This window comes from Leuciscus leuciscus (assembly GCF_965113295.1).
Source record: "Leuciscus leuciscus genome assembly, chromosome: 24".
In the NCBI taxonomy this organism is placed as follows: domain Eukaryota; kingdom Metazoa; phylum Chordata; class Actinopteri; order Cypriniformes; family Leuciscidae; genus Leuciscus; species Leuciscus leuciscus.
In genome coordinates, this window is record NC_138723.1 from 10391955 (window position 1) to 10415945 (window position 23991).

The window sequence follows — 23991 nt, forward strand, 5'->3', positions numbered from 1 at the left end:
ATATTTTGTCGTAATTAGAGACTGGTGTGTTTTTAAAGTGCTGACATAATTTGAGATGTGTTTTGTTGTATGTTGGTTTCAGGAGGAGTATGAATGGTGGTTGTGTATGAAGGGGCCTATTTGTGTTTAAGCTAACATTAAATCAAAATTCAGTCTATTTGCATTTCTAATTGATGTCCAAATGTTATTGTGAATGATTAAATAGTGCATGTTTTTCCAAATACATTTTTTCTTTTTTTGTCTTCATAATCTTAAAATATAACTTTCTTCTCCTTTAAAATGACTTTTCCGTTGACTTCACCAACCGCTTTCCTCCAACTAATGGTGCGATCATGTCTGAAATATTGTATTTTCAAGCTAAATGAACATGAATGCCACCATAAAGTGGTAATTATGAGTGGGAAACTCTGGATTTTCTTTGAACCTCGAGTTGGGACTTGGGAGCATGTAAAAGAAAAATATGAATGGATTTAGTGTCTGTAAATTACATTTAAGTTGCATAAACAAAATCTGACAGTATTGTACAATTACAGTAGTATTTTAAATTACATTAAGCAAAAACTCACACCTGGTGTGCATTTCTTTATTTACCATTTTGTAGAAGTAGAACCAAAAAATATTACTGTATTTTTTGTAGAAAAGGTACATTGCCATCCGACAAAAGTGACTTGAACACACTTGTCATCATATTTACAAATTCCCAACTCATAAACTTCCTAGTATCACGCAGAACAGACTTGACTCACAGTTCATTTCAATAGTTTGGCATTAGCATGTTGCTAAGCTAGCAATACTCTAATATAAAAATACATAAGGCACATATATTGGATAAAACAGTATAAATTAGATCCTTGATTAAAACTATTTTAATCATTTAATTTGTGACTAATAAGTGTTGCACTGGAATTTTGGCAGGCTTGAATATTTGGCTGAAACAGCAAAAAAAATGATTAATTTTCAGTTTTAGCTGAAATAGTTTTGGAGGGCCAAAATCAATGAAACAGTGACATTTATTTAGCACTTTTCTGGTGACACATTTTCATTGTCTTGGCGTCTATTTCATGCAGACAAATGTGGAAAAGCTACAACAGGTAAACTTGTCAGCAATGTGGACACATTCTAATAACTATAAAAATCATAACACAAACATTCTGGGTAAAAGTCTTAATTAGATCTATTTTTAATTATAAGAATTCTAAGTGAAAATGTGGTCTCTTAGGAGGAAATATAAATATGCTGAGACTCGCCTGAAACTGATTTCAGTAGTTTGGAATAAGCATGTTGCCAAGCTAATATATCACTTTAAATACTAAATTAAGTGTTAGCCATTTCACAGTTTAAATATTGGCACAAGCCAATATAAATATGAAATAAATATAAATTCCTGATAAAATCAAGTCCCACCCTACATCCTCAGTGAACATCCTGTTTCACTGAGAAATGTGTCGCAAACAGACATAAAATGGCTTGTGAACACTGTTTTATGTTGATTTTAAAAGCAGGCCATGTGATAGGTATGATCTGGCTCGCACACGAAGATATTCAACTTAATTAAGGGGAATGAGAATCACCTGAGGCCCAGAAGGACATCAAAGAGGCCTTTCTCTCTCTCTCTCTCTCTCTTCTGCTCTGTTTCTCTAAAGCTCACACATTCCCTGGTTTTCCACGATTAACTTCTTTCCGTCCCCTTTAAATCCGGTACCAACCATCACATATTCATGTTGGTCCACACTGTTTAAATCTGGTCCACCAGCAACCAGCATCCCATGCTGGTCCCAGCATGCTAAACATACCTTGCGCTGGTGACCTTGTGTGTTTTTCAGCGGGGCCTCTCTTCCCCCTTGTTTTCCATGAAAGGAACATGAGCAACACCTGGAATTGCTTTCTCTGGTGTCCTCCCTCTAATGCAGCAGTGAAACACCAGGACTTGACTTGGCTTGTGTGTCCGTGGACTCTCTTTTTCTCAATCTGGATACCCCACCTTGGTAAATTAGCTGGTTCAGACAGTTCCTCTTCAAAGACATCTCTGCAACCCTCAAGGGAATGCTGATGTCTTCTTTCAGTGGTGCTGATGTGCTTCTTTCAAAAACAACAGGCGCTGGGTGTAGAATAGATTTCCAATAAAATATTTTATTCCAGTCGTTGTGATTCTGCAGCATTGCTCGGTTACACAACCCGAAGCATCTATTATTTATATAAGCATTGACAGTTTAAAGGAAAGTCGTGGATCAGGATTTTAGATCATTCATTTATGAAGAAAAATGCGAAGCTCTTTTATGTTCCTCCTTGCCTTTTTCGTGTGTGCGTCAGGCTTGTCTTTGATGATGGGAGCTGTACTTACACAGGGAAATGGACATGCAGCTGGTGCTGTCTAATTTAATGAGGGACCAACAGGAAGCCCATGTCGGACACCCGTGCCCTGTGGACACAGGAAGTAGTTTAATTAAGAGCAAAGTCGCTGCATACAGAGTGATGTTGAGGGGTTCTCTTTATTTCCTTCTCTGTCTATCTCTTTACATCCCCTGTCTGGCAGTAAAATTCATTTTTAGGCTGTCATGCCAGAAAAGTAGTGCAGTTGGTGTAGTTGATGCTCAGAAAAAATATTTTAAAAGGACGTCACACCTGTCAAGTTCCTAGAAATGGACTATTTCTATTTATGTTGGTTTCATATGGTATTGGGAAACTGTTTTTATACCATTTTCAAAAAAGTTTAAATTTGGTGTCATCTGGCACAACCATCAAGTAAAAAAAGAATGTATTTGTCTTAACACCTTTTCCTTACACAACCTGTGAGTGTATACATCTAAGTCATTAAAAAGAGTCAAAAGAGCTTTTAAATATATTTTTCAAGGTAAAAAGTATGTTAACAGATATTGTGAATTAATTAATATATATAATTCCTTTCTGGTTAAACCACATGACACGTTCACCTTTTGATCTAACTTTTCCTTGTCATAAAAAGGACAAATCTGTTATTTTAAAAGACGTTGATCCTGAGACAGAGGCTGCGTCCGAAATCGCTTACTCACTTGAGTAGGTACTTATTTTGAATAAGTGCGTACTTCGCGACCGCTTAAAGTATGTTCTATATAGTATGAACGTGTGTAGTATGAATGTAATACATCCGCCATGTTATCGTCATCATGTGACTTACCAGCGTCAGTTGTGTCGCTTCACTGCAATTCATAAAATCCTCTCCCGTGGCCTCATGGGATAGTAAAGTGTCCATCTTATGCACACTTCAGAATCTCGCTGGAAGAAGTAGTTCATCCGGGAACTTTTTGCCTACTCTTTTGTTTTTTGAGTACTGTGAATTTGAACATAACACTTTTGTCACATACAGTTTGTTTGCCTACAGGGAAGTATGCGATTTCAGATGCACCCACAATCATGAGGCTCTCTCTCTATGACGTAATTTCCTGCATGTTTTCACATATTGGTTGCACCACATGACTTTGCTAAGTGGTTTGTTAAAATATCAAGAATTTAATTGTTTTAACAAGGCTTTTTTTAATATATTTTTTTATTGTGATATTTGCACAGTTTAGGTATCCCAAAAATCTTAAAATTAATTATAATTCAGGAACATATAAGTGGTGTATTAAAATAATTGTACGCTTTAATACACAGGCATGCAAAATGTCTCTGTGTTTTAAGTCCTCTCTGTGTAAGGCTCTTACTGCAGTCAGGCGCAAGGGTCAGCAGAAGCCTGTGAAAATGAAAATTGCAAAATGAGGAAAAAAACACACCATTTCCTGACTGCACACCACAGCCAGATAGTATAACTGCAGCTGACTCTGCAGTTGAAGGCTTGTGAAAGTAATTGAACTAATGTAAATGCGCTTGGTTCTCAAACCAGACGATACTCATAGACGCGCTAGAGCTTTTACACTGATTAAGATCTTTGAGGAAGTTGTAAGAAAATAGTGACCTGAAACAGAAGGCATTAACAGCATTGCCGCAAAATTTTGTGCATGTAGTGTTTTTTTTAAAACTGAAAGTGCCACCTGTAGTCAGTCATTTTATGCCTTAAAACTAATCTTTAATCACTGAAATTACATACTTAAACGTTTCCTTGAATTTTTTTTTCATGCCTTAAAGGTGGTATCAGTGATTTCAGGCCCAAAAATATTTTTATCACATTCATCTAATCTTTCCTAACGAAAGATTGGTTTCCAACCAATCACCGACAGGAGGAGGGTGCTGTGAGGTTTTGTGCTCGTGCACGGCTGCACGCGAAGTCAGAGCTGAAGAAAAAGCTGGCTCAAAACCTCACAGCACCCTCCCCCTGTCGGTGATTGGTTGGAACACTATTTGTTTTGGTTTTGAGTGTTTGGCTAAACCATTTGTTTTTGTGTGCAGATCTCAGAGCCTAGGCTGCCTACAGAGACGCGGTTTTTTGACGGCATGCTTATGGGGCGGGCAGCTAGCGGATCGTTAGGAAAGATTAGATGAATGTGATAAAAATATTTTTGGGCCTGAAATCACTGATACCACCTTTAATATAGCTTGAATGTAACTCTACACCCTTGCCTCATTTAGTATACATGGTTCTATGAATATGCAAATGAGCCCCGCCTCCACTCACTCACAGCAGCTCAGAGATCCACTCTTTGACGATCACACGTTGACATGATTGGTTACTAGGTAGTTTGTGACGTCACAAACGCCAGCAATTTCAAACCGTGTTTTTGAGACTGTCTTTGGTTCACTGCAGTTTTAAGGAGAAAATACTCAGCAATGGTGTTGGCTTATCAATTTGCACATGGTTTGTCTTAAAGCATATTAAAAACACCACATAAACATATGTCTAATTTATTTCTGCTAGGAAAGCAGCTTATAAGCTGGTTGCTGTATTTTGGAACAAGGTATTTGGCGTTTAAGAGCTGGTAGATCATCTTAGACCAGCAACCAAACAAACAACATTTTGGTCGTACTAGCTCAAGGAGTTCAGGCTGGTTTATTAGAACATGTTGGCTGGGCAACCAGTAAATGACCAGCTTATACCAGTTAGCATGTTCCAAAACACAGCTGGACTTTCCAACAGGGATGATAAAGTTTGACCACAGAGTAGGCCAACATTTAAAGAACAAGCTGTTGTTATAGCAAAATGGCAAATCACATCTATTAAAACAACACTCTTTTTCAGAAGGGAATATTGAAGTGTCCCTTTCTCATTTGTTTGAGGTTGTCAAGCCCCTCCTAACTTTCCTCAGAGCTGTTCAGCCGTGTGTTTGGTCCGTGGTCTTGGCTCTGGTGTTGTGTGGCATTGGCACAGCGGGGAGAATGAATTGCTGGCAGACTCGTGCTGTGCTCGTCCTGGCCGCCGTACGAGTGAGCTGGAACAGCACAACATGGTGTGAGGCGTCTTTTGCACCACTCATGTGTGAGCTCCTAAATGAGACGAGGAGAAAGAAAAGATTTGTCATCTTATGTCACCACCGTGAGAGAGATTCAGTTGCTGAATTATACAGCTGAATTATACAGCAACTGACTTCTCTTTGCTGTTGTATACAATATCAAATAGGTTCAATATCAAAAAAGGAAATCCTGATGTAAGAGTGATGATGAGTGAATAATTAAATTAGTAATTGGGAGTGAATAATTAAGTGTAAATTAGTAAAGAATTTAAAGGTGAGTGGGTGAATGAGTCTGTCAATTATACGAGTGAGTGAATAAATGAAAAGGTTTATGAATGGCACCCTACACCAGATACGAGTGGCTGGACGTATCAAAGGCCAATACAACCCATTATAATCATATATAATACTGACAGTGGTTGTGCACAGGTTAAACATTGTTAGTGTGAACCAATAAGTGATTGAATGAATCAGTCAGTTAGTGTAAGAATGAAGGAATAAGTGATTGAATGAATCAGTCAGTAAGTGTAAGAATGAGTGAGTACATCATTAAATGAATCAGTCAGTAAGTGAAAGAATGAATGAATAATTGATTGATTGAATGAGTCAGCCTTGTAACTGTTGCATCTTGTGCACTCAATAGCCACAAACAGTCGTACAAATACAACAGCTGGGACTAATTAAACTAAATAAAAATGTCTCAACTCCTTTTCACTGCACTTAGAGTGAGTGAGTGTGTTAGTGAGTAAGAGAGTGCGTGTGTGGCTGAGAGTGCGTGTGTGACAGAGTGCGTGTGTGACAGAGAGTGCGTGTGTGACAGAGAGTGCGTGTGTGACAGAGAGAGTGTGTGTGTGAGTGAGTGAGTGTGTGTGAGTGAGTTTGTGTTTGTGTGAGTGAGTAAAATAAAGAAAAGAGATTACATTAACTAGACCATGAGTAAAATAATGAGTGAATCAGTAAGTGAATGAGTGTATTGGGAGAATCAGTAAGTGAATGAAGGTGTAAGTGAATGAATGCATGACTTATTGTATAAATAGGTGAGTGAGTGAATTGATGGTTGGATGGAGTGTTTTAATAATTGAGTGGGTTCATATTTGAGTGCCAGTCTCAGATAAATAGACATCCCCCTCCTCAGTGCTGGTCTGTGTCCAACTCCCCTTGATACAGTCCAGTATTCACCACTAACATAACTAATCCTTTCATTAAATCAAGCCTCCCACTAACCTATAAAGAGCTAATTGTGTGGTGAGTCAGCACACACAAACACACAAGCACTCACACATATTCAGAGATTCCTACATCTCTTTACACCCTTTTTTTCACGTTGTATCTTTTACCACCACAGCTTTCCAACTTGCTAACACAGTGTTCCTGTGTGTTCCCGTGATCACAGATACACATGTGTTTGTGACTGTGGGCATATGCACGTGTGTATGTCTATGAATGCTCTGCCTTTCGTGTATGTTTGCTCAACTTACAGTGCGGCTGTTCTTCCCCCGTGTGAGTTGTCAGGTGTGTTCCCATAAGACTGCTTTTAACACACATCTCTTATTTTCACACATCAGTGACAGCACTGTTCTCCAGAACTGGAGCCGTCCCAGAATGCTTTGTTGGCTGCCTAGGTCCTGAATTTAGACCTTTAGGTCACTTTAAAATAAACACGGCGTGTTTGCAAATAAGAGACTAACTTGAACCCTGTCTCCCTCATCTCTGTTTTGTCTGTTTAATGGTATGATAATGCCAAGCTATCAGTATTGATGTACTTTGAAGCCTGACTGATTAACATACAGGAGACCTTCATCCACCTACGGATCTGTTTCTACAGAACATAATGAATTTAATCTTCCTTTCTCTACCTTTTTCTAGATAAATCTGTGAAGAACAGAAGCTGCACATGATGAAACATGCAGAAGACTCTGAAGAGATTAAGGAAGTCATAGAGACTGCCTGAAAACTCTTTGGGAAACAACATTTTTGTCTTTTCAACAACATTGGACTGTTATATGGAGTTTAAAGAAACGGATGGCATATGAGCAGCCAACAAATTTTTAATGGACCAAAGCCATTGACGTTTAATGGCTAAACCTGCAATGAATGGTTTTCTCTTTTGGGTCATTGTGAGTGCTGTAGAATGGAGGATCCATTCCAGACATTCTCTCGAGGGTCTGTCACGCTACCTCCAAGAAGAATGAGCAATTTTCACCAGATGGAGATATGCGCATGTCGCTACTGAACTGGTCAAATGGTTTATTTGTCTGGACAGAGAACTAAGAGTACCCTGAAGAGGAGGAAGTGGCCGTAACTTGACCCATGACAAAGTATGTGGCTGAAGAGCCAGGCTGAAGTTTAAAGAGCGGGTGAAATGGTAATCGACAGTAAAAATTTGAACAAAACTTGCTTTGTTGTCTGCACCTGGGAAATATGAGACTTTAGTCAACAGACAAAACACAAACACTTCTTCTTCTTCTTCTTAATCAAAGACATATACGCTGGTGACTTAACAAGCAGTTCTGGCACAGGCAGCCTTTGGCTGATCTTTGTCTTGTTTTTGATGGTACACACAGATGCCCCAACTTTATTGAACTACATCTTCTTACCCGCCTTGTTGTTGAGGTTGTCCGTTGTGATGCTGCGCAGGGGTCTGCTGTTCTGGCTCTCACGTGTGGGTGTTCTGTTAGTGGTGGTGTGCTGTTGCCTTTCCCTCCTTTATGTCATCTCTTGCAGCCCCCACGCTGATGAGCCCATGGCTGGGCAACCCCTTCCCAGGCCTGGAGGGATGGCTATTGCTGGGGGTCCAAGCAGGCCAGGTGGTGTTGGAGGTGCCCCTATTGGCCCTGCTGGACGTGAAGGGTTTCAGGCCCTGCTTCAAGAGCGGGAAGAGCAGCACCGGCAGCATATTGCCAGCTTGAAAAAACAAATTGCTCAACTTAAAGAGGCTCTCCAGGAACGGAGCGAACAACTTAAGGGCATGCAGAACTCTTTGGAGAAGACAGCTGGGAGGGGCACGGGGGGTGACGTGGCTGACGAGCGCAGTCACAGCGACCTGCAGGAGTTCCTACGCAGCCAGCTGAGCCGGGCTGAGGTACACAGTGGCGTGCGACTGCCAAGCGAGTATGCTGTGGTGCCCTTTGAGAGCTTCACCTTACAACGCGTCTACCAGCTGGAAATGGGGTTGACCCGTCACCCCGAGGAGAAGCCGGTGAGGAAGGACCGCAGGGACGAGCTGGGGGAGGTGGTGGAGAGTGCGCTGCAGTCCCTCAATGCCCCGCATCAAGGTGGAGACAGAATGAAAGCCAGTAAAGTCTACACACCATCAGACTTTATAGAAGGTAAGAAGCTAATATTCCAGGCTCAGTTCAAGTTAAGCTCAATCGACAGCCAATCTGTAAATGTTAAAATACTGACTGTTTCAATAGTATAGCCACAATATTTTAGTGTTACATGGTGTAAGTTAAGAGTGGTTTGGAAAGGATGGTAGGAGTTTTTTGGAAACATTATTTATGCTATTCCATTTAGTGCTGCTGGTGCAGAGATGATAAACTTTACCTTAAATAATGTACCATGGGACATATCTGCATGTCTCTGGGCCATTGATTTAGGTTTTTAGAGCTTGTTGGACACATTTGGAAAAAAAATATCTCAAAATGATATCTGAAGCATGTTGCAGAAGTTGTATACTGTGTTTCTTGCATCCTTAGAACCAAATCAGTAAAACAATAGTGCGTCCCGTAAACCATGGTAACATGCTAGTCAGGATATCCTGTGATGACTCTAGGAAATGAACACAGATGTTTTATATTCCGAGATGTGTCATCTCTGCCATTTCCTCTAGAGAGAAAGTGGCGCATCTCAGTGGTTATAGACTTTACAGGAAATACAATATTCATGTTGCTATGCACCTTGTTTAGTCACAAATAACAGTTCCCAGCACTTGAAACTGCAGTGCTAGAATTGAGCTATGGTTAAATTTGCAAACTTTCAAGATCAGTTAGCTAAGCTGAAAGCACAAGTGAGATTTACCAAGCATTCCTGCTGAAAAGACCAGCATAGAATTTTCATGCTAGTTTATGCTGGTTTGTTGCTGGTCTAGCCGGTGTTATCAAATAAAAAAATAAATGTGTGCATCTTTAAAAAGAAGACTAGGCTATTTCTTGTCAATTCGAGCCTCTTCTGAGTCCTTTTGACTGTATAATTGAATAGACCTACTCTACTTCACATCAACAATGGAGAGCTTGTGAAGAATTCAAAGAGAGCCAAGGCCAAAGTCTTAGCCAGAGGCCCTGTCTGTTAAAACTTACAACGCAGTGTCCAGATACAATGTCAGTTTACCCAGACGTCTTGCTAACACTGAACGAGACTGAATAATATTGTTGGACATTCTAAAAATATTTGGCCCTGAAAAAACACTTAAAGCTTGACAATTACCCCTGAAACAGTGCTTCAGCAAACTGGAATGTTTACAGAAAACGTGTATTTTCTACCCACAAAATAACTTTCCCACCCCGTCCCTCAAGGGATACATGTTTCTCTCTCATTATCCTGTGTCCGTTATCTCTGTTGGCTAACTGTATATAGTGCTCCTTTACCCAGACCTTTTTTGTGGTGACAAGATCCAATTTAGAGAGGGAAAGAAATCCCAGGTTAATGCTAAAAGTGCAATTTTTCCCTGAGATAATGTTACCAATGTTCGGTAACTCACGTGATTATGTTGAGCGAAGAAATGTTTTGTCTTATTTACTGTAGCTAGTTTTTCAGTGAGGTGGAACTCAGCCTGCGGGTTATGCTTTGATGTTTTTGCTGTTAGTAGCTTGTATTGATTCAGATGGCTTCCCTAATGGCCCTGCTTTTCCCATAAAAGCATTTTATGTGTGGAATGGAAAGGGGCTGGACATGATCATTATTCCAGTTTGCTAAGGCAGACAACATCACTGTTGCTGCTTTGGGTTCGGGATTTAGACAAACTTGTGTGGCTTGTTGAATTGTGCTTTAATTTATCTCAACGATCAAACTTGCACATTTCACCAGGCAGACCATAAAACAGGTGAAAAAATCCCACAGACTTCTATTGATAGAAGATCTCGAGACATATCAATGGACCAGAATATTATAAAAGTGGAGTCTGTTGACTTTGTCCAGTAAGCGAACGCATACTGTAGAAACCATCCAGAACACTCAAGCAATTGCATAGAAATGACCTAAACACTGCACAGAACACCATAGCAACTTTCATACAAATTTATCACAAAATTAGATACACATACTTCCCAGTTTAGATCATAATACAATTACCACACTGTGCTACCAAAGCTAATGAAGTATGAAGCTGTGAAGTATACATACTTCATTCAACTCTTAACCAAATGGGACTGTTGTGTGCAAACCTTGAAGAGCATGATATTCTATTTCTCTAGAATAAGAGTCATTATGCCTTTTATAGCACTATCAGCACCACTGATATGGAACCTGAACAATAGGCCTACACATTTGATGCTGTACAGTGCAGATCTCTCTAAAGAGTTTGTCTGGATCATTTCAGAAGCGTGAAAGTATTTTACCCAAGACTCAGATGACCTGGTACTCTCTCAACATCTGCCCAGATGTTTCTTCTGAAATTCATAGCTAGAGAAATATTAGAGTTCAAATTGCAATGTGTGACTTTTCCTTGAAGACTTTGGAGAGAAATCTCGTTCTCCATTGAGTTTCATTGCTGTGTCATTTTTATCCTATAAGACTAGTTAGTTCTTTGTCGCAATTAATGACAATATTTGATTTTGTATGTTGTTTATCAATTATGAATGTTCATATTCTGATAGGAAATAAAAAACAACAAATGAGATATATTTATTATCTCAATTTCTCATTCACTAAGCATTTATAAGCTAAAATATGTTTGTGAAATCTGCGAAAGATTGTCGTTTTCACAAACAAATCATGATTCACAAATACCTTTCATACTAAAACGTATTATAAATTCGCAAAAAAAATCCATAAATGTTGGAGCAACTTAAACCACACATACTCAAAAATCACATGCTCTTTGGCTGCGTCCGAAAGCTTAAAAATGCTGCCTTCCCAGAAAGCATTTCAAGGCACGTCTAAATCTTGTCTCCTGAGATACCTTCATCTGATCGATTTTTATTTTATTAAATTTTTAATGGCAGCTTTGATGTATCCTTCGCTGGCTTTGATATCCCACAATCCTGTGCTTTCCATTCTGTGAAAGTTACATAATAAAAATAAAGATGGCATCTGAAAGTTGTGGTTTCTGGTCAATTTGTGTGTTAATGTACATTTTTGACCAACGTTTTCCACTTTTGATGTAATTTCTAGTAAGAAATTATTATTGTAGTTATTAAATATTCACTTATTTATCACCAAATCTCTCTCTATTTTGCTGTAAATCATTAAAACGTTATGCTGCTTTAGAAGTCTGTCCGAAATCAGCGCAAACGCTGCCTATAAAGTCAGCGAGGCAACAAATCAGCTTCCTAAGTTTTCGAACGCAGCCTGCAGAGGTGGGTAGAGTACCCAAAAACTGTACTCAAGTAAAAGTACAAGTACTTATAGAAATATTTACTCAAAGTAAAAGTAAAAGTAATAATCTTAATAGTTACTTGAGTAAGAGTAAAAAAGTATCCAATGAAAAAACTACTCAAGTAGCGAGTAACTTACTTCGGATCATATAGGCCTCTATTTTATATATATATATATATATATATATATATATATATATATATATATATATATATATATATATATATAGGCTACAGTATATATATATATGAAGACTTCAGATGCAAAAGCCTCTGAGTGCCATCTGAAACTTTCTTCTAAAACAAGCTTTTTTATCAAGCTTGTATATTTAAGTTCAGTAATTTCACTTTAATGACAATTAATAGGTACTTTTCATTGCCATTTAAGTGAAATAACTGAACATAAACATACAAACTTGATAAAAATGCTCTTTTAGAAGAAAATTTCAGATGGTACTTAGAGGCTTTTGCATCTGAAGTCGTCATATATATATAAAATAATATTATTTAGATTTTTTTTTATTTAAATGACTATTATTTTCATAAGTAGATTGGCTCTCTTTGGAACAAAAAACATTATTTCTGCCATCTGTAGCCCGAAAATCATTGCCTGTCCTTTGGTTTGTATAATAGTAACTTATACAACTACATTTGGATTATTAGACAATGTCGAAATGAAGTGAATCTGCAGAGTGTTGCATTCAAAGGCATGTAATTGACACAGAGAAGAAAGAGTTAAAACTCTTCACATGTGCTCGCGCTCATGACTGCTACTGAACATCTGAACACACAAAAACAAACACAAGTACATCGACGGATCTTCTTCTGTCTGTTCTCCAAAATATAATCAAATGTATATTTCTGCAAGCATGTTTAAACTGGTTAACTGTGTGTACGGCAGGCAAAGGCATTCGTTTTCAAGTCGAGTTCGTACGCCACTGCGCAACAGTACACACAAACTACCGCAGGATGGCGGGTGTTCATAAACTGTGAACAATGGTAGCTTATTTAATGTAGAAATTAATGTATTATGTCCAAAAAACGGGTAATGTCATCCTTTCTAGTAGTGCTATCATGGCATAATAATCTGTTTGGTTGTAAAATGTATTACCTGAGTTAAATGAAATCGAATGTATCGTCCTGTGGAATCATTCATTCACAGACAGCTTACGAAGATGTTCAACTAATAAAGATCTTCATCGCTGGCAAATATATGATGCATTTGAAGATTTGCTCTCACTTGACTGTACTGTAGGTCCACGGCCACTTCATCCAACGCTGATGTTCTTAAATCTTCCTGTTACGACTCCGAGTCGAGTGTGAATTGCAATCGCTTCAGATGATTCAGTGCGTGCAGGAACTGAACAGAATCAGGAACTGAATCATTCAAACTGATTCGCGAACCGATTTAGACAGATCTACCAACTTGTTTGATGAAGTCTTTGAACAGAATCGACTCAAAAGAGTGATTCATTTGTGAATTGAGCATCGCTCAAGCCCAGAAAAAAAGATACATCGCGCTTGGAATAAACTACGCATTTAACAACACATTGCATTAAAATAAAGTAACGAGAAGGACGTCGCCCAACGTAACGAAGTAAAAGTACAGTTTTTTCATTAGAAATGTACTCGAGTAAAAGTAATAAGTACCCACATTCAAATCTACTCTTAAAAGTACAATTTTTCCAAAAAAATACTCAAGTAAATGTAACGAAGTAAATGTACTTCGTTACTACCCACCTCTGGCAGCCTGAATGTCCTTATAATCATGTTAAGATAAAATTTGATACATTTCATCTTAATTATATTTCATCACATACAGTGAAACAGAAAAAAGCGACATTAGCTCAGAATACTCCAAATTCATTAACATTAGAACATGGTTAGCAAATTCATGCATGTACACACAATTAGGCAAAATTATTTTTCGTGAGAATTTCTCCTTGGCATATAAATATGAAATAATCCATGCAAATGTTAGTGAATAAGACCCACCGTCTCCTTTTTAGAGTTTTAGAAGAGAATCCAAAAATGTCTCACACTGTCCTCGAATTTGCCAAGACAAAAACATCTAGAGACAAAGTTGCAAATACAATGTTACTTTCCTCTGGGTTTTTCAGGCAAGAGATTTGTGACAATCTTTTCAATGTCTGCGTTTTTAATCTTGATTTTGAATCTAGTCTTCCGTCATGTTTGTGTGTTTATCTTTGAAGTATTTGTCCTTGAGCTTTAGTTTTCTTTGAATTTTGCTTTGCTTGTGCGTGTGTGTGTGCGTGTCCGTGTGGGTGTTCGGGAAAATCGCTCCTTTTCTTCACTGTTCTCCATGTCTTCTCATCTCTGCAGGCATGGCGCGCACTGAAAAGGACAAGGGCACGCTGTACGAGCTGACCTTCCGCGGCGAGCAGAAGCTGGAGTTCCGCAGGCTGGTTCTCTTCCGCCCCTTCGGCCCCCTCGTGAAAGTGAAAAGTGAGCTTGTGGAGACCGCCAACATGCCCATTAACATTGTGCTGCCTCTGTCCCAGAGAGCCGACAAATTCAAACAGTTTATGCACAACTTCAGGTGACACCTCTCATTCTTTTCGTTCTCTGTTATTATCTGTTATTTATCATCCTCTGCCCCCTTCTTTCTTTCTTTCTTTCTTTCTTTCTTTCTTTCTTTCTTTCTTTCTTTCTTTCTTTCTTTCTTTCTTTCTTTCTTTCTTTCTTTCTTTCTTTCTTTCTTTCTTTCTTTCTTTCTTTCTTTCTCACATTCATACATATCTTCCTGGCACTTTCCACGAATAAGGTATGCTTTGGTGTCCAGTATTTTTAAAGCTTTATTTGTTGAATTTATATTCAGTTCATTTTAGCATGCAAACCTAATTTCGCACGATTTACTCAATCACACAAAACATAAAACACCTTAAATAACCTTTAATATTTAAAGACTAATATATATTTTGTAGTATATATTTTGTCTATTTAATTTTGATGTGTATTTAATGTTTTTTAAACTCTTAGAAGAACAGGTTCTATATAGAACTTTAAAGGGTTCTGTCAGGTTCCCATCATGGGATCATGTTATGGATTTAGTTTTAATGAATTAATTTAGTTTTAGTCTTTTTTTTTTTTACACCAAAAATCCTATTTTATAAAATAAGCCATTTTCTATCCCATTTTTTACCCTCTCTTTCGAACACTCTCTTTTTGCCCACTGCTATCAATTGGTAACAGTTTTGCATATTACAATAATTTTCCATGTCCCCGCCATTACATGTGTGGAATTGTTTTGAAAACTTCCGATGTTTAAAAATATCTGCAAGTTGCGTAGTTACAAACACTTGCCAACAATGTGAAACATTTATGCGTATTAAATATGCTTTATAAGTCTCAGTTGTGTCAAATAAAGCTTAAGTATTTGGAGTTACTACAGTTATAATTGACAAATGATAACTTACGGTGTTTCATGTAAACAAATTATGAATGAATGTACCATTGTCGTTCTTATAGGCTATTCAAAGTTCATTATTTTAAATAAAGTGAAAAGGGTATACATTGTCATTTGCAGTGTTGTGTTTTAAATAAAAATGCGGTAGTTGGCACTGCATGCATCATCTTTTATTTTTAGTCTCTGAAAAGCCTGCGTCGAACTGTTTGCAGTAAAATGAAGCGATCAAATGAACGGTCTTACTGACATGATCTGACTGGAACTTCGTTAAAAATAAAGTTTATCCACACTTTCTTAGGATGGTTTTTCCAGAAATTGGCACTTCAAAACATCTTGTGATACAGGCTTTCCTGTAGCTCAGTGGTAAGAGCATTGCGTTAACAACGCAAGGTTGTGGGTTCGATCCCAGGGGATTGCACATACCTATGTATAAATGTATATGATAATGCAATGTAAGTCGCTTTGGATAAAAGCGTCTGCCAAATGCATAAATGGTATATGTAAATCTTGTAATCCTCAGATGTATCTTTATCATTTTGTTGCTGGATTATTCCTGTGTTTTTGACATGACATGACATATGCTAAATGGTGGGCGGGGCTAAAGAGGCAATGATGTAGAAGTAGGTGTTGATCTTCTTCTGCAGAGGCGGTCTTTCATCGCACTATGACGTAATAACGTCCGGTTCAGTGTTTGCGGTAGTCTAGTCCTGCAGTTCCTCTGAAATCCTCCACCTGCCTAGATCTAAATCTGCTAAGTGATTTATGCATCACAGCTTACATGCATACATGCTCACAGCAGCGTGTCTGTGTATCCAATGGCAGTGGCAAGTTCATACAGTCGCAGAAGCAGCGTAGCAGATATAGTCCACCAAATCTAAATATATTAACATTACCATATTCATTAACATGCCAAAACTATTTTGAGAGTTCCTATTTTTTTACCCTATTTGTGAAAAGTTTCTTCAGTCCTTTTTTCCCCTATACATCTGTTAGACTTTCTGAATCATTTTTCTCCAACCTCGACAGCCTGTTTTACATCTAATTTCAGTTTTTTTTAATTAGTGCCTCTGAGCAGTGTTTTAAGAGTCTTCTATTAGGCGTTGAACAAACACTTTGACCTCATTCTCGTTTCAGAGGCATGAGAGGACAAACAAGGGGATTGTGGGTTACGATCAGAATGAGCTCAATGCCAGCAGACCATCACACTAATTTGTTGTGGCATGTACATAGTAGCACAGCATATAGATAGTGTTTGTATACTCAGCCCAAAAACTGCTTCTAGTTTTTCCGTGTGCATGCGCTTTTGTCGCTCAGTCATGATAGAAGATATTTCAGTTTATATATTTTCGTGCCAAGTTGTAGAATAGGATATGAATATATGAATACTGGATGTGCCATTTAAAAAGGCATTAACAAAACCCCATAACTACTGTTCAGAAGTTTCAAATGCTCAATACGGCTGTATTTATTGGATCAAAAATACAATAAAATCAGGATTATAGTGAAATGTTATTACAATTTAATGTAACTGTGTTTTCGAAGCTGAATTTTCAGCATAATTACTCCAGTGTTCAGAGTCACATGATCCTTCAGAAATCAGTCTAATATGATGATTTGATGTTCAGGAAACATTTATCATTATGGTCAATGTTGAAAACAGTTTTGCTGCTCAATAATTTTTTGGAAACCGTAATACATATTTTTCAGGATGCTTTGATTAATACAAAGTTCAAAATAACAACATTTATTTGAAATAGAACATTTTTGTGACATTAAGAATGTTTTTATTGTCATATTTAATGCACCCTTGCAATAAATCTTACTGACCCCAAACTTTTGAATGGTAGTGTATTTATATGCTAATTTATGTTTTTTTTCCCCTCAGAATTATACAGAGGTATTGCACATTATATCGGAGAACTATGAGCTCCAGAGACATTGATAAATGTTTAATAAATAAGGAAAATTAGGTTTGAATGTGGCACGGGCAATATGTTTCCATGCTTCTCTCCATACTTTTGTTCAATAAAATGGTAAGAAGACCTAAAAATGGTAAAAACAAAAAAAGATGTCTCTTTCCCATTCAAGTTTCCCCCCCTCAGGGATTAAACCAAATCTGAACCGCTAAACTACCACTAACCATCAAAAATCATCATGTCACTCTTTAGAACTGAAGCATCTCTGAAGTCTAACCATGCTTTTATTGTGCATTGGACATAAAAAGATCATGTTCAGGATCTTCTCAAAACACTCGCCACACTTCTGTCAGAATGTGGCTGCTTCAGATCAGGAATCTCCCGCTAGCACTGCAGTCCTTGTGTGTTGCGATTGCAGTGGCCCTGTAGGGTGATCTTGTCTTGTCAAAATCTGCAACAGTATCTTCATACATGCTTCTCTCAAGGCCGACTCTTTCATCTTGCATAATTTCTTCCCACTGAGCTCATTGCAATGCATTCTGGGATTTATAATGTATGTAATTATGCTACCTATTTTTATGATGCCTACTCTACCCACAATGCTTTGTATAGTTTTTGTTGTAGTAATGCAAAATATTTTGATTTGGCATCACAGTATATCAATTATGAATAATATCTTGGTTTTAAAGTGTTTTGCACTTATTATATTTGTCGTCCTCTGTTTTCTCTTACTCCGTTTTCAGTCAATGTTCGTTTCGAGCTGGTGCAGCTGTAGATCTCGCTGAGTGCTGACCTCAGTGTGTGTTTGTTTCTGTGCATGTCTACAGAGAGGTGTGTGTGAAGCAGGACGGGCGGGTGCACCTCACCGTGGTTTACTTTGGAAGGGACCAGATGAACGAGGTCAAAGGAACCTTGGAGAACACATCGAGGTATGGCATGTTAATATATATGTGTGTGTGTCCACACAGTGGAGCAGATAAGGCTGAGGTTACGGCTGAGAAATACAGTTATTCAAAAAGGAACCAGAGGGGTTTCATAAGTTCCTTCCAGTAATCCCGAATGCATTATGGGTATCGACCGAACTGTAGGTCTTTAAACTGATCTAATGAGCACACTCAGCTTCTGCTATCAGTAAGTCTACATAGTGCTAATCAACATTAATAATTCCTTTAAATTTATAGATCAAGCAAGACTTAAAATACCCATCTTCATGAATATATTAAATGCTGAACGAGTTCTATTAATAAAAGATGATGATTATATACTGAGTAATAGTCAAATGCACAGTCAGCTTGAATTTTTAACAAATTTTGGGTGGTGTTAAATATATGTCATTTTACAATAGATATTAATGAATATCGGATTATAATATATCTTGTAATAAATATATAAATGTAGAATACATGACATTCATATGTATTACATATATCTTTAACAGTACAAAAACAAGTATAATATAGCTTTTATACAGTACAATAATTTCATAAACAAGCAATTCGTAACTTTCTTGGTCAAACAAAATATATTGTATTATTTCTATTTTTATATATAATATTATTATTATTATTATTATATTATATTATGCTGATGACATGTATAACAGGCGCCCTCTTAGGCCTGTTTCAGACTTGACGTATTTTTTCGGTGCCCATGTTAACAGATTGGATCATTCACACTGTACACTGAGGCGGCGCGGTGCCGTGATCGTTTTGATGCCGAGTCTATTTTTGCTGCGCCACTGAATTAAAGCTGCAGTGCATTGTTCTTGTTAACATGAAACATAACAAATGAGGTGTTCCAGGTTTCACAATCACCATATGACATTCAGCGCTGTGAAGTTTTTTTAATACACGGACACATAATTGCCAGGACCTTTCACCAGACCTTAAATTCAATGAAAGTCTTTGGGATGTGCTGGAGTAGATTTTATTGTCAATACAAGATCTTGGAAAAAAATGTGTATACCTCTTAATAGAAATATCGTCACAACAATTATATCCATCAAGAGGTGCATACATTTTTGGTCAAGATCTTGTATTGACAATGCAATAGTCCATCTGTAAAGTCTCCTCCAGCACATCCCAAAGACTCTCAATGAAGTTAACGTCTGGACTCAGAGGAGCCAATTCATGTGTGAAAATGATTCTTCTTTCTCCTCACAGCCATTCTTTCACAATCTGATCCTGATGAATCTTGACATTTTGTCATCCTGGAATATGGCCATGATGCGTCTTCCTAAGAAATGAAAATCTACACACTCCATCAATTAGGGTTAGAAGAACTGTTACCAAATATATAACATGTAAGAAACATTGCAATAATGATCCAGTCATAAACTCTTAAGCATTTGCCTATTTAAATCCAAACAGCTGCTACTTTTTATTTTATTTTTGCCGGGCAGTGTATATACTGTATATACAGCATGTTATATGCATATAGAGATATATATGTGTGGGACAGTAGGAGAGGGACACGGTCGCATCGCAGCAGAGTATGCTGCCCATCATAAATCAAAGCATATAATGTCGTCGGCCAATGAAATTGGTGTGTTTATCACATGTGCTTCAGATAGCGTACCCCTATAGCGTCAATCCAAGAGCCGTGTTGAAGTTCCCTTTCTCAGGGAGCCATCAGTTAATGTCATAACCCGAAATGCTTTCTAATATTCTTTGACTCTTTGTTATCATCAATCGCACTGGCACACACACCTCAAATCTGTAATCATGAGAGCACAGCTGGGGTTAGCGGCACTGTCGTGATTACAGATTGGAGGTCAGTGAATCTGCACTGTTAGACTGCAGTGACTCTGACCTCCATCCAGTGTGGAAATAACAGGTCACCTCAGATGCTGCTCGGAGGCAGATGAAATCAACAGAGCAGTTGATTGCCTGGAATCCAGCCAGGGTCATGCTGGAAACCTCCCTGCATTGCAGCGGATAAGATATCTCTCAATTCACAGGAAGAAAATGGCTTTTCTCTTTATGCAGAAGCATTGAAATGCAACTGGACTCATTGGTTTTCAGATCTATCTTCTTTGACCAGGTTGTTCCCACATACAAGGACACTTTTTGGAGTGGATTTGTTAGAGAAATGGGAAAGCAATCATGGCCTTGTACCTTTCAAGATAGGGAAGGGCCAATAATCAGCACAGCTCTTGTTCCTTCTGTGGGAATTCATTGGCTTCTCTCTGATCCAGAAATCAAGGGATCTTAATTATTTCTGTACTTTAGACTAACTGGATTCTCCACAATTTCCTTATTGTTCATTCCAGCTCTCTTCCAGACAACTAGAGCTAATTGGTTGTAACTTCCCAGCAGCCCTGCATGCTTATACCTTCATTTCTTAAAGTCATTTTCCTTAAATACAAGTGATAGGATTGACCAAAAAATGACATTTCTCTCATCATTTACTCACCCTCACGTCGTTCCAAACCCCGTTCATATTCGAAACACAAAGGAAGATCTTTTTGATGAATCTGAGAGATTTCTGTTCCTCTATTGACGGCCTACACAACTACCTCTTTCAAGCCCCAGAAAGGTAGTAAAGACGTCATTAAAGTACACAAAGCACTTGCGTAGCTTAATAAAATTTAGGTTAAATCACTGGAGTCACATGGATTACTTTAATGACGTCTTTTTACTACCTTTCTGAGGCTTGAAAGTGGTAGTTGTGTAGACTGTCGATGGAGGGACAGAAAGCTCTCAGATTTCATTAATCAGATTTCATTATTATCAGTATTCCATAAATACCACAGAAAATCATTTTAATCAGTCATTATATCATATTTGCCAAAATGTTTTACAGTGTAGCCCTCCATTAAGTACAGTGAAACCAAAATTATTGCCTTTCTGTGGTAGTGAACATTATTCCACAAATTGTGTCTCCCGGGTCACCTTGTGTGTCCTGAATTTGCCCATATGAGTATTTCTACTAATACTTGCCATAAGGATTTTGGTGAGCTGCAGAACTAACCATTGCCCTTGAACATCTGACCACAACTTCAATGTGCCATTTAAAAAATGAAATGTTTTTTTATTTTGCCTAATACTCAGTTTCTAGCTGATAAAAATTAGCATTCTAAGGGAGAAAGCATATTGTAAATGTATTGTTGCAGTAGATAATGCATCATATCATAAACAAGATGAATGACTATAAATGCATGAATCAAACCCACTTGGAATGATCACAAGTTTTGACACTATTTTCCACACATCATTTTTGTGATTTATGTCCCTGTATGTGGGTAGAGAAAAATAATTTGAGAAGAGGGAAATTGCTCACAGTTGCTATTACCTTCATTTTGCACACACTTCATACAGCATCTGACAGTTGCTGCATTGGCTGACTGATCATTTGTATAAATGCTTGAATCCCACATCACCAAGAGTCACTTTCACTTTTGTTGCCTTGAATGACCAACGCTAACAACTTCTTACTTTAACTAAATGCCTGCTATTAGCCTGAGAGGTTGACTGAGAGAGCCTCGAAATAGCAGAAAGCATGAGACGAAATGATGATGATAAACAATTAGCAGGGTAAACATTTTTTTTTATCATCGTAGCCCTCAAACTGTATTCACTTTATAGCCCTTAATTCTGTAATTGTGGACAAATGTGGGCACAGAGGACTCAGATGTGACCCTATTTTTTATTTATTATAAATGTTATATCACTGTCTTCGATAAAATTTTGTCTATCCATTTATGGTGTGTTTTTTTTATTTTGGGGGTATTTTTGAATTTATTTACTTCAAAAAGTACCATATTTTCTATGTAAATTATGCTTATTTTTTTGAGTGTGAGTTTTTGGCATGATGAGAATGTTGTACAGGATCAGCCCTTCATTTGTGTGTATGTTAGATATGCATTGTATTGGATCTATTGATTTATTTTTACAAAAAAACAAGAAGAATGCTCTAAATTACAGTTTTTGCTCTAAATTACATTACTTTCACTTTCACTTTCACTTTCACCTTCACTGTCACTGTCACTTTCACTTTCACTTTCACTTTTTCCCATTCATTTCTATGGGTGCCCATTTTTGACCCAAATACAAGATTAAGGATTTTTTTTTTTTTACCCACTTAACATTGTAGAATTGAGTCAAAAAAAATTGTGTGTGTTCAGGAGGCAAACTTAGGAAAAGTGGCCAAGTCTTGTACCGCTCAGATCAAGGGAAGTATTTTTAAAAAATAAATCAACATTATTTTGCCCACATTTGTCCAGAATACGGTTTTAGGGTTAATTTCATTTTTCAATGCTCAGACTTCATCCTGTACTTTGTCTGACCAGCACAAATCTAGCAAGTGTTATTATACCACACACTGTAAAACTGCCAGAAATTTACCGTAAAAATACAGTAGAAGCATTTTAGGTCTTACAGATTTAACTTAAATTTACAACATATTTCATTAACTGAAATAATGTTAATATACCAACCTATACTAATATCTGTTTTGTACCTTTGTAATACAATGACAACCACCAAAAATGAGAAAGTCACATGATGAATCAAAGCTCATCACAAGAAGCTTTTCCTCAAGCTGAGAAGGTCAATACTAATATATAGAAGGTGCACAGAGTCATTCACACACTAAACACCATCATGGGAACACACATGACATGAAAAAATGCAATAAATATTCATTTAACAACATTAGATGTAACATAAAACCCTAATGTACATAACTGATTAGGAAAAAAAAAACTAAGAAAAATGGTTATTTCAATTGAAATACATCAAATTTGAAGTGTCACATAGGGAATTCTGGGAATGTCAATTTATGTTTTTTATACTGTAAATTATACAATGACTTGAAATTTAACAGTATTTAACAGGTTAAGGTTAGATAACAGTTATTCACCATAGTAAGTAAACTTACTGTTAAACGGTTCACAGGTTTTTACTGTCACATTTTTACCGTTAAAATCACGATCATTTTTTACAGTGCACAAAAAGAAATGGAAAATTACAATGCAAGCTTGTTTCCTCCACGGAATAAAAAAAAAAAAAGGTAATTGTGACTTTTGACAGTTGTGACAATTGGTAGTTGTGTCGCAGTTACCTTTTTTATTATTATTCTGTGGCGGAAACAAGCTTCCATAAATTGCAGCTTTACAACATCGTCCGTTGACGTGAAAAACCTTGAGATGGAGACATTCTTTTATATCTCGAACTTTTGAAGATAAAGATCTCTTGAAACCACACAATCTTAAGATTAAACGACAATAGCAAGCATTGCAAGAGCAAGAAAATAAGCAGAATTATAAAAAATATAATGAATGTAATTATATATATATATATATATATATATATATATATATATATATATATATGAGTATATAAATGAATAAAAAACTGAAAAAATAATCAACAGAAATGTTCACATTGCTGTTAAAAATCTGTAGACGCTTCACTGCTATAAGATCATCAGTGTCAGTCCTCACAGAAGTAGGTAGATGTGATATCCGGATCTGCCGGGCAAAGTCAATCCATACACATGAATAATTTGTGTTCATTTGAGAAAGGGAAGAGAGTGTAAGTAACACTGCATTATACAAACCTGGTTCATGTTAATATTGATGATGACATTTATAATCCAAGTGCTCATTATGAAATAACCACAATTTCAGCATCACCCTGAAGTGATCAGACATGCTAGGAACTGTGTGTGGATTCATTTAGATAAAGTTTGGGGGACAAATTTGTCTCCAGAATTGAGCAAAATCTAATAAAAACCAGGCTAAGTATACTGTA

General features: G+C 37.3%; 1 protein-coding gene and 1 long non-coding RNA gene across 3 annotated transcripts in view; one reads left to right on the plus strand and one right to left on the minus strand.

Annotated features, from left to right (window-relative positions):
* The window catches only part of csgalnact1a (chondroitin sulfate N-acetylgalactosaminyltransferase 1a), a 42608-nt gene that overhangs the window by 5336 nt on the left and 13281 nt on the right, over positions 1-23991 (plus strand). For both annotated transcript variants that reach the window (XM_082156892.1, XM_082156893.1), the window contains exons 2-4: positions 7227-8689; positions 14237-14453; positions 18064-18165. In XM_082156892.1, the coding sequence (XP_082013018.1) occupies positions 7912-8689; positions 14237-14453; positions 18064-18165 (1097 nt within the window). In that variant the 5' untranslated portion in view covers positions 7227-7911. The remainder of the gene's footprint in view (positions 1-7226; positions 8690-14236; positions 14454-18063; positions 18166-23991) is intronic.
* LOC309488640 lies at positions 950-6124 on the minus strand. The gene is made up of 2 exons (XR_014202227.1): positions 4498-6124; positions 950-4094 (listed from the first exon to the last, which is right to left on the minus strand). It is a non-coding gene; the product is annotated as an uncharacterized lncRNA (long non-coding RNA).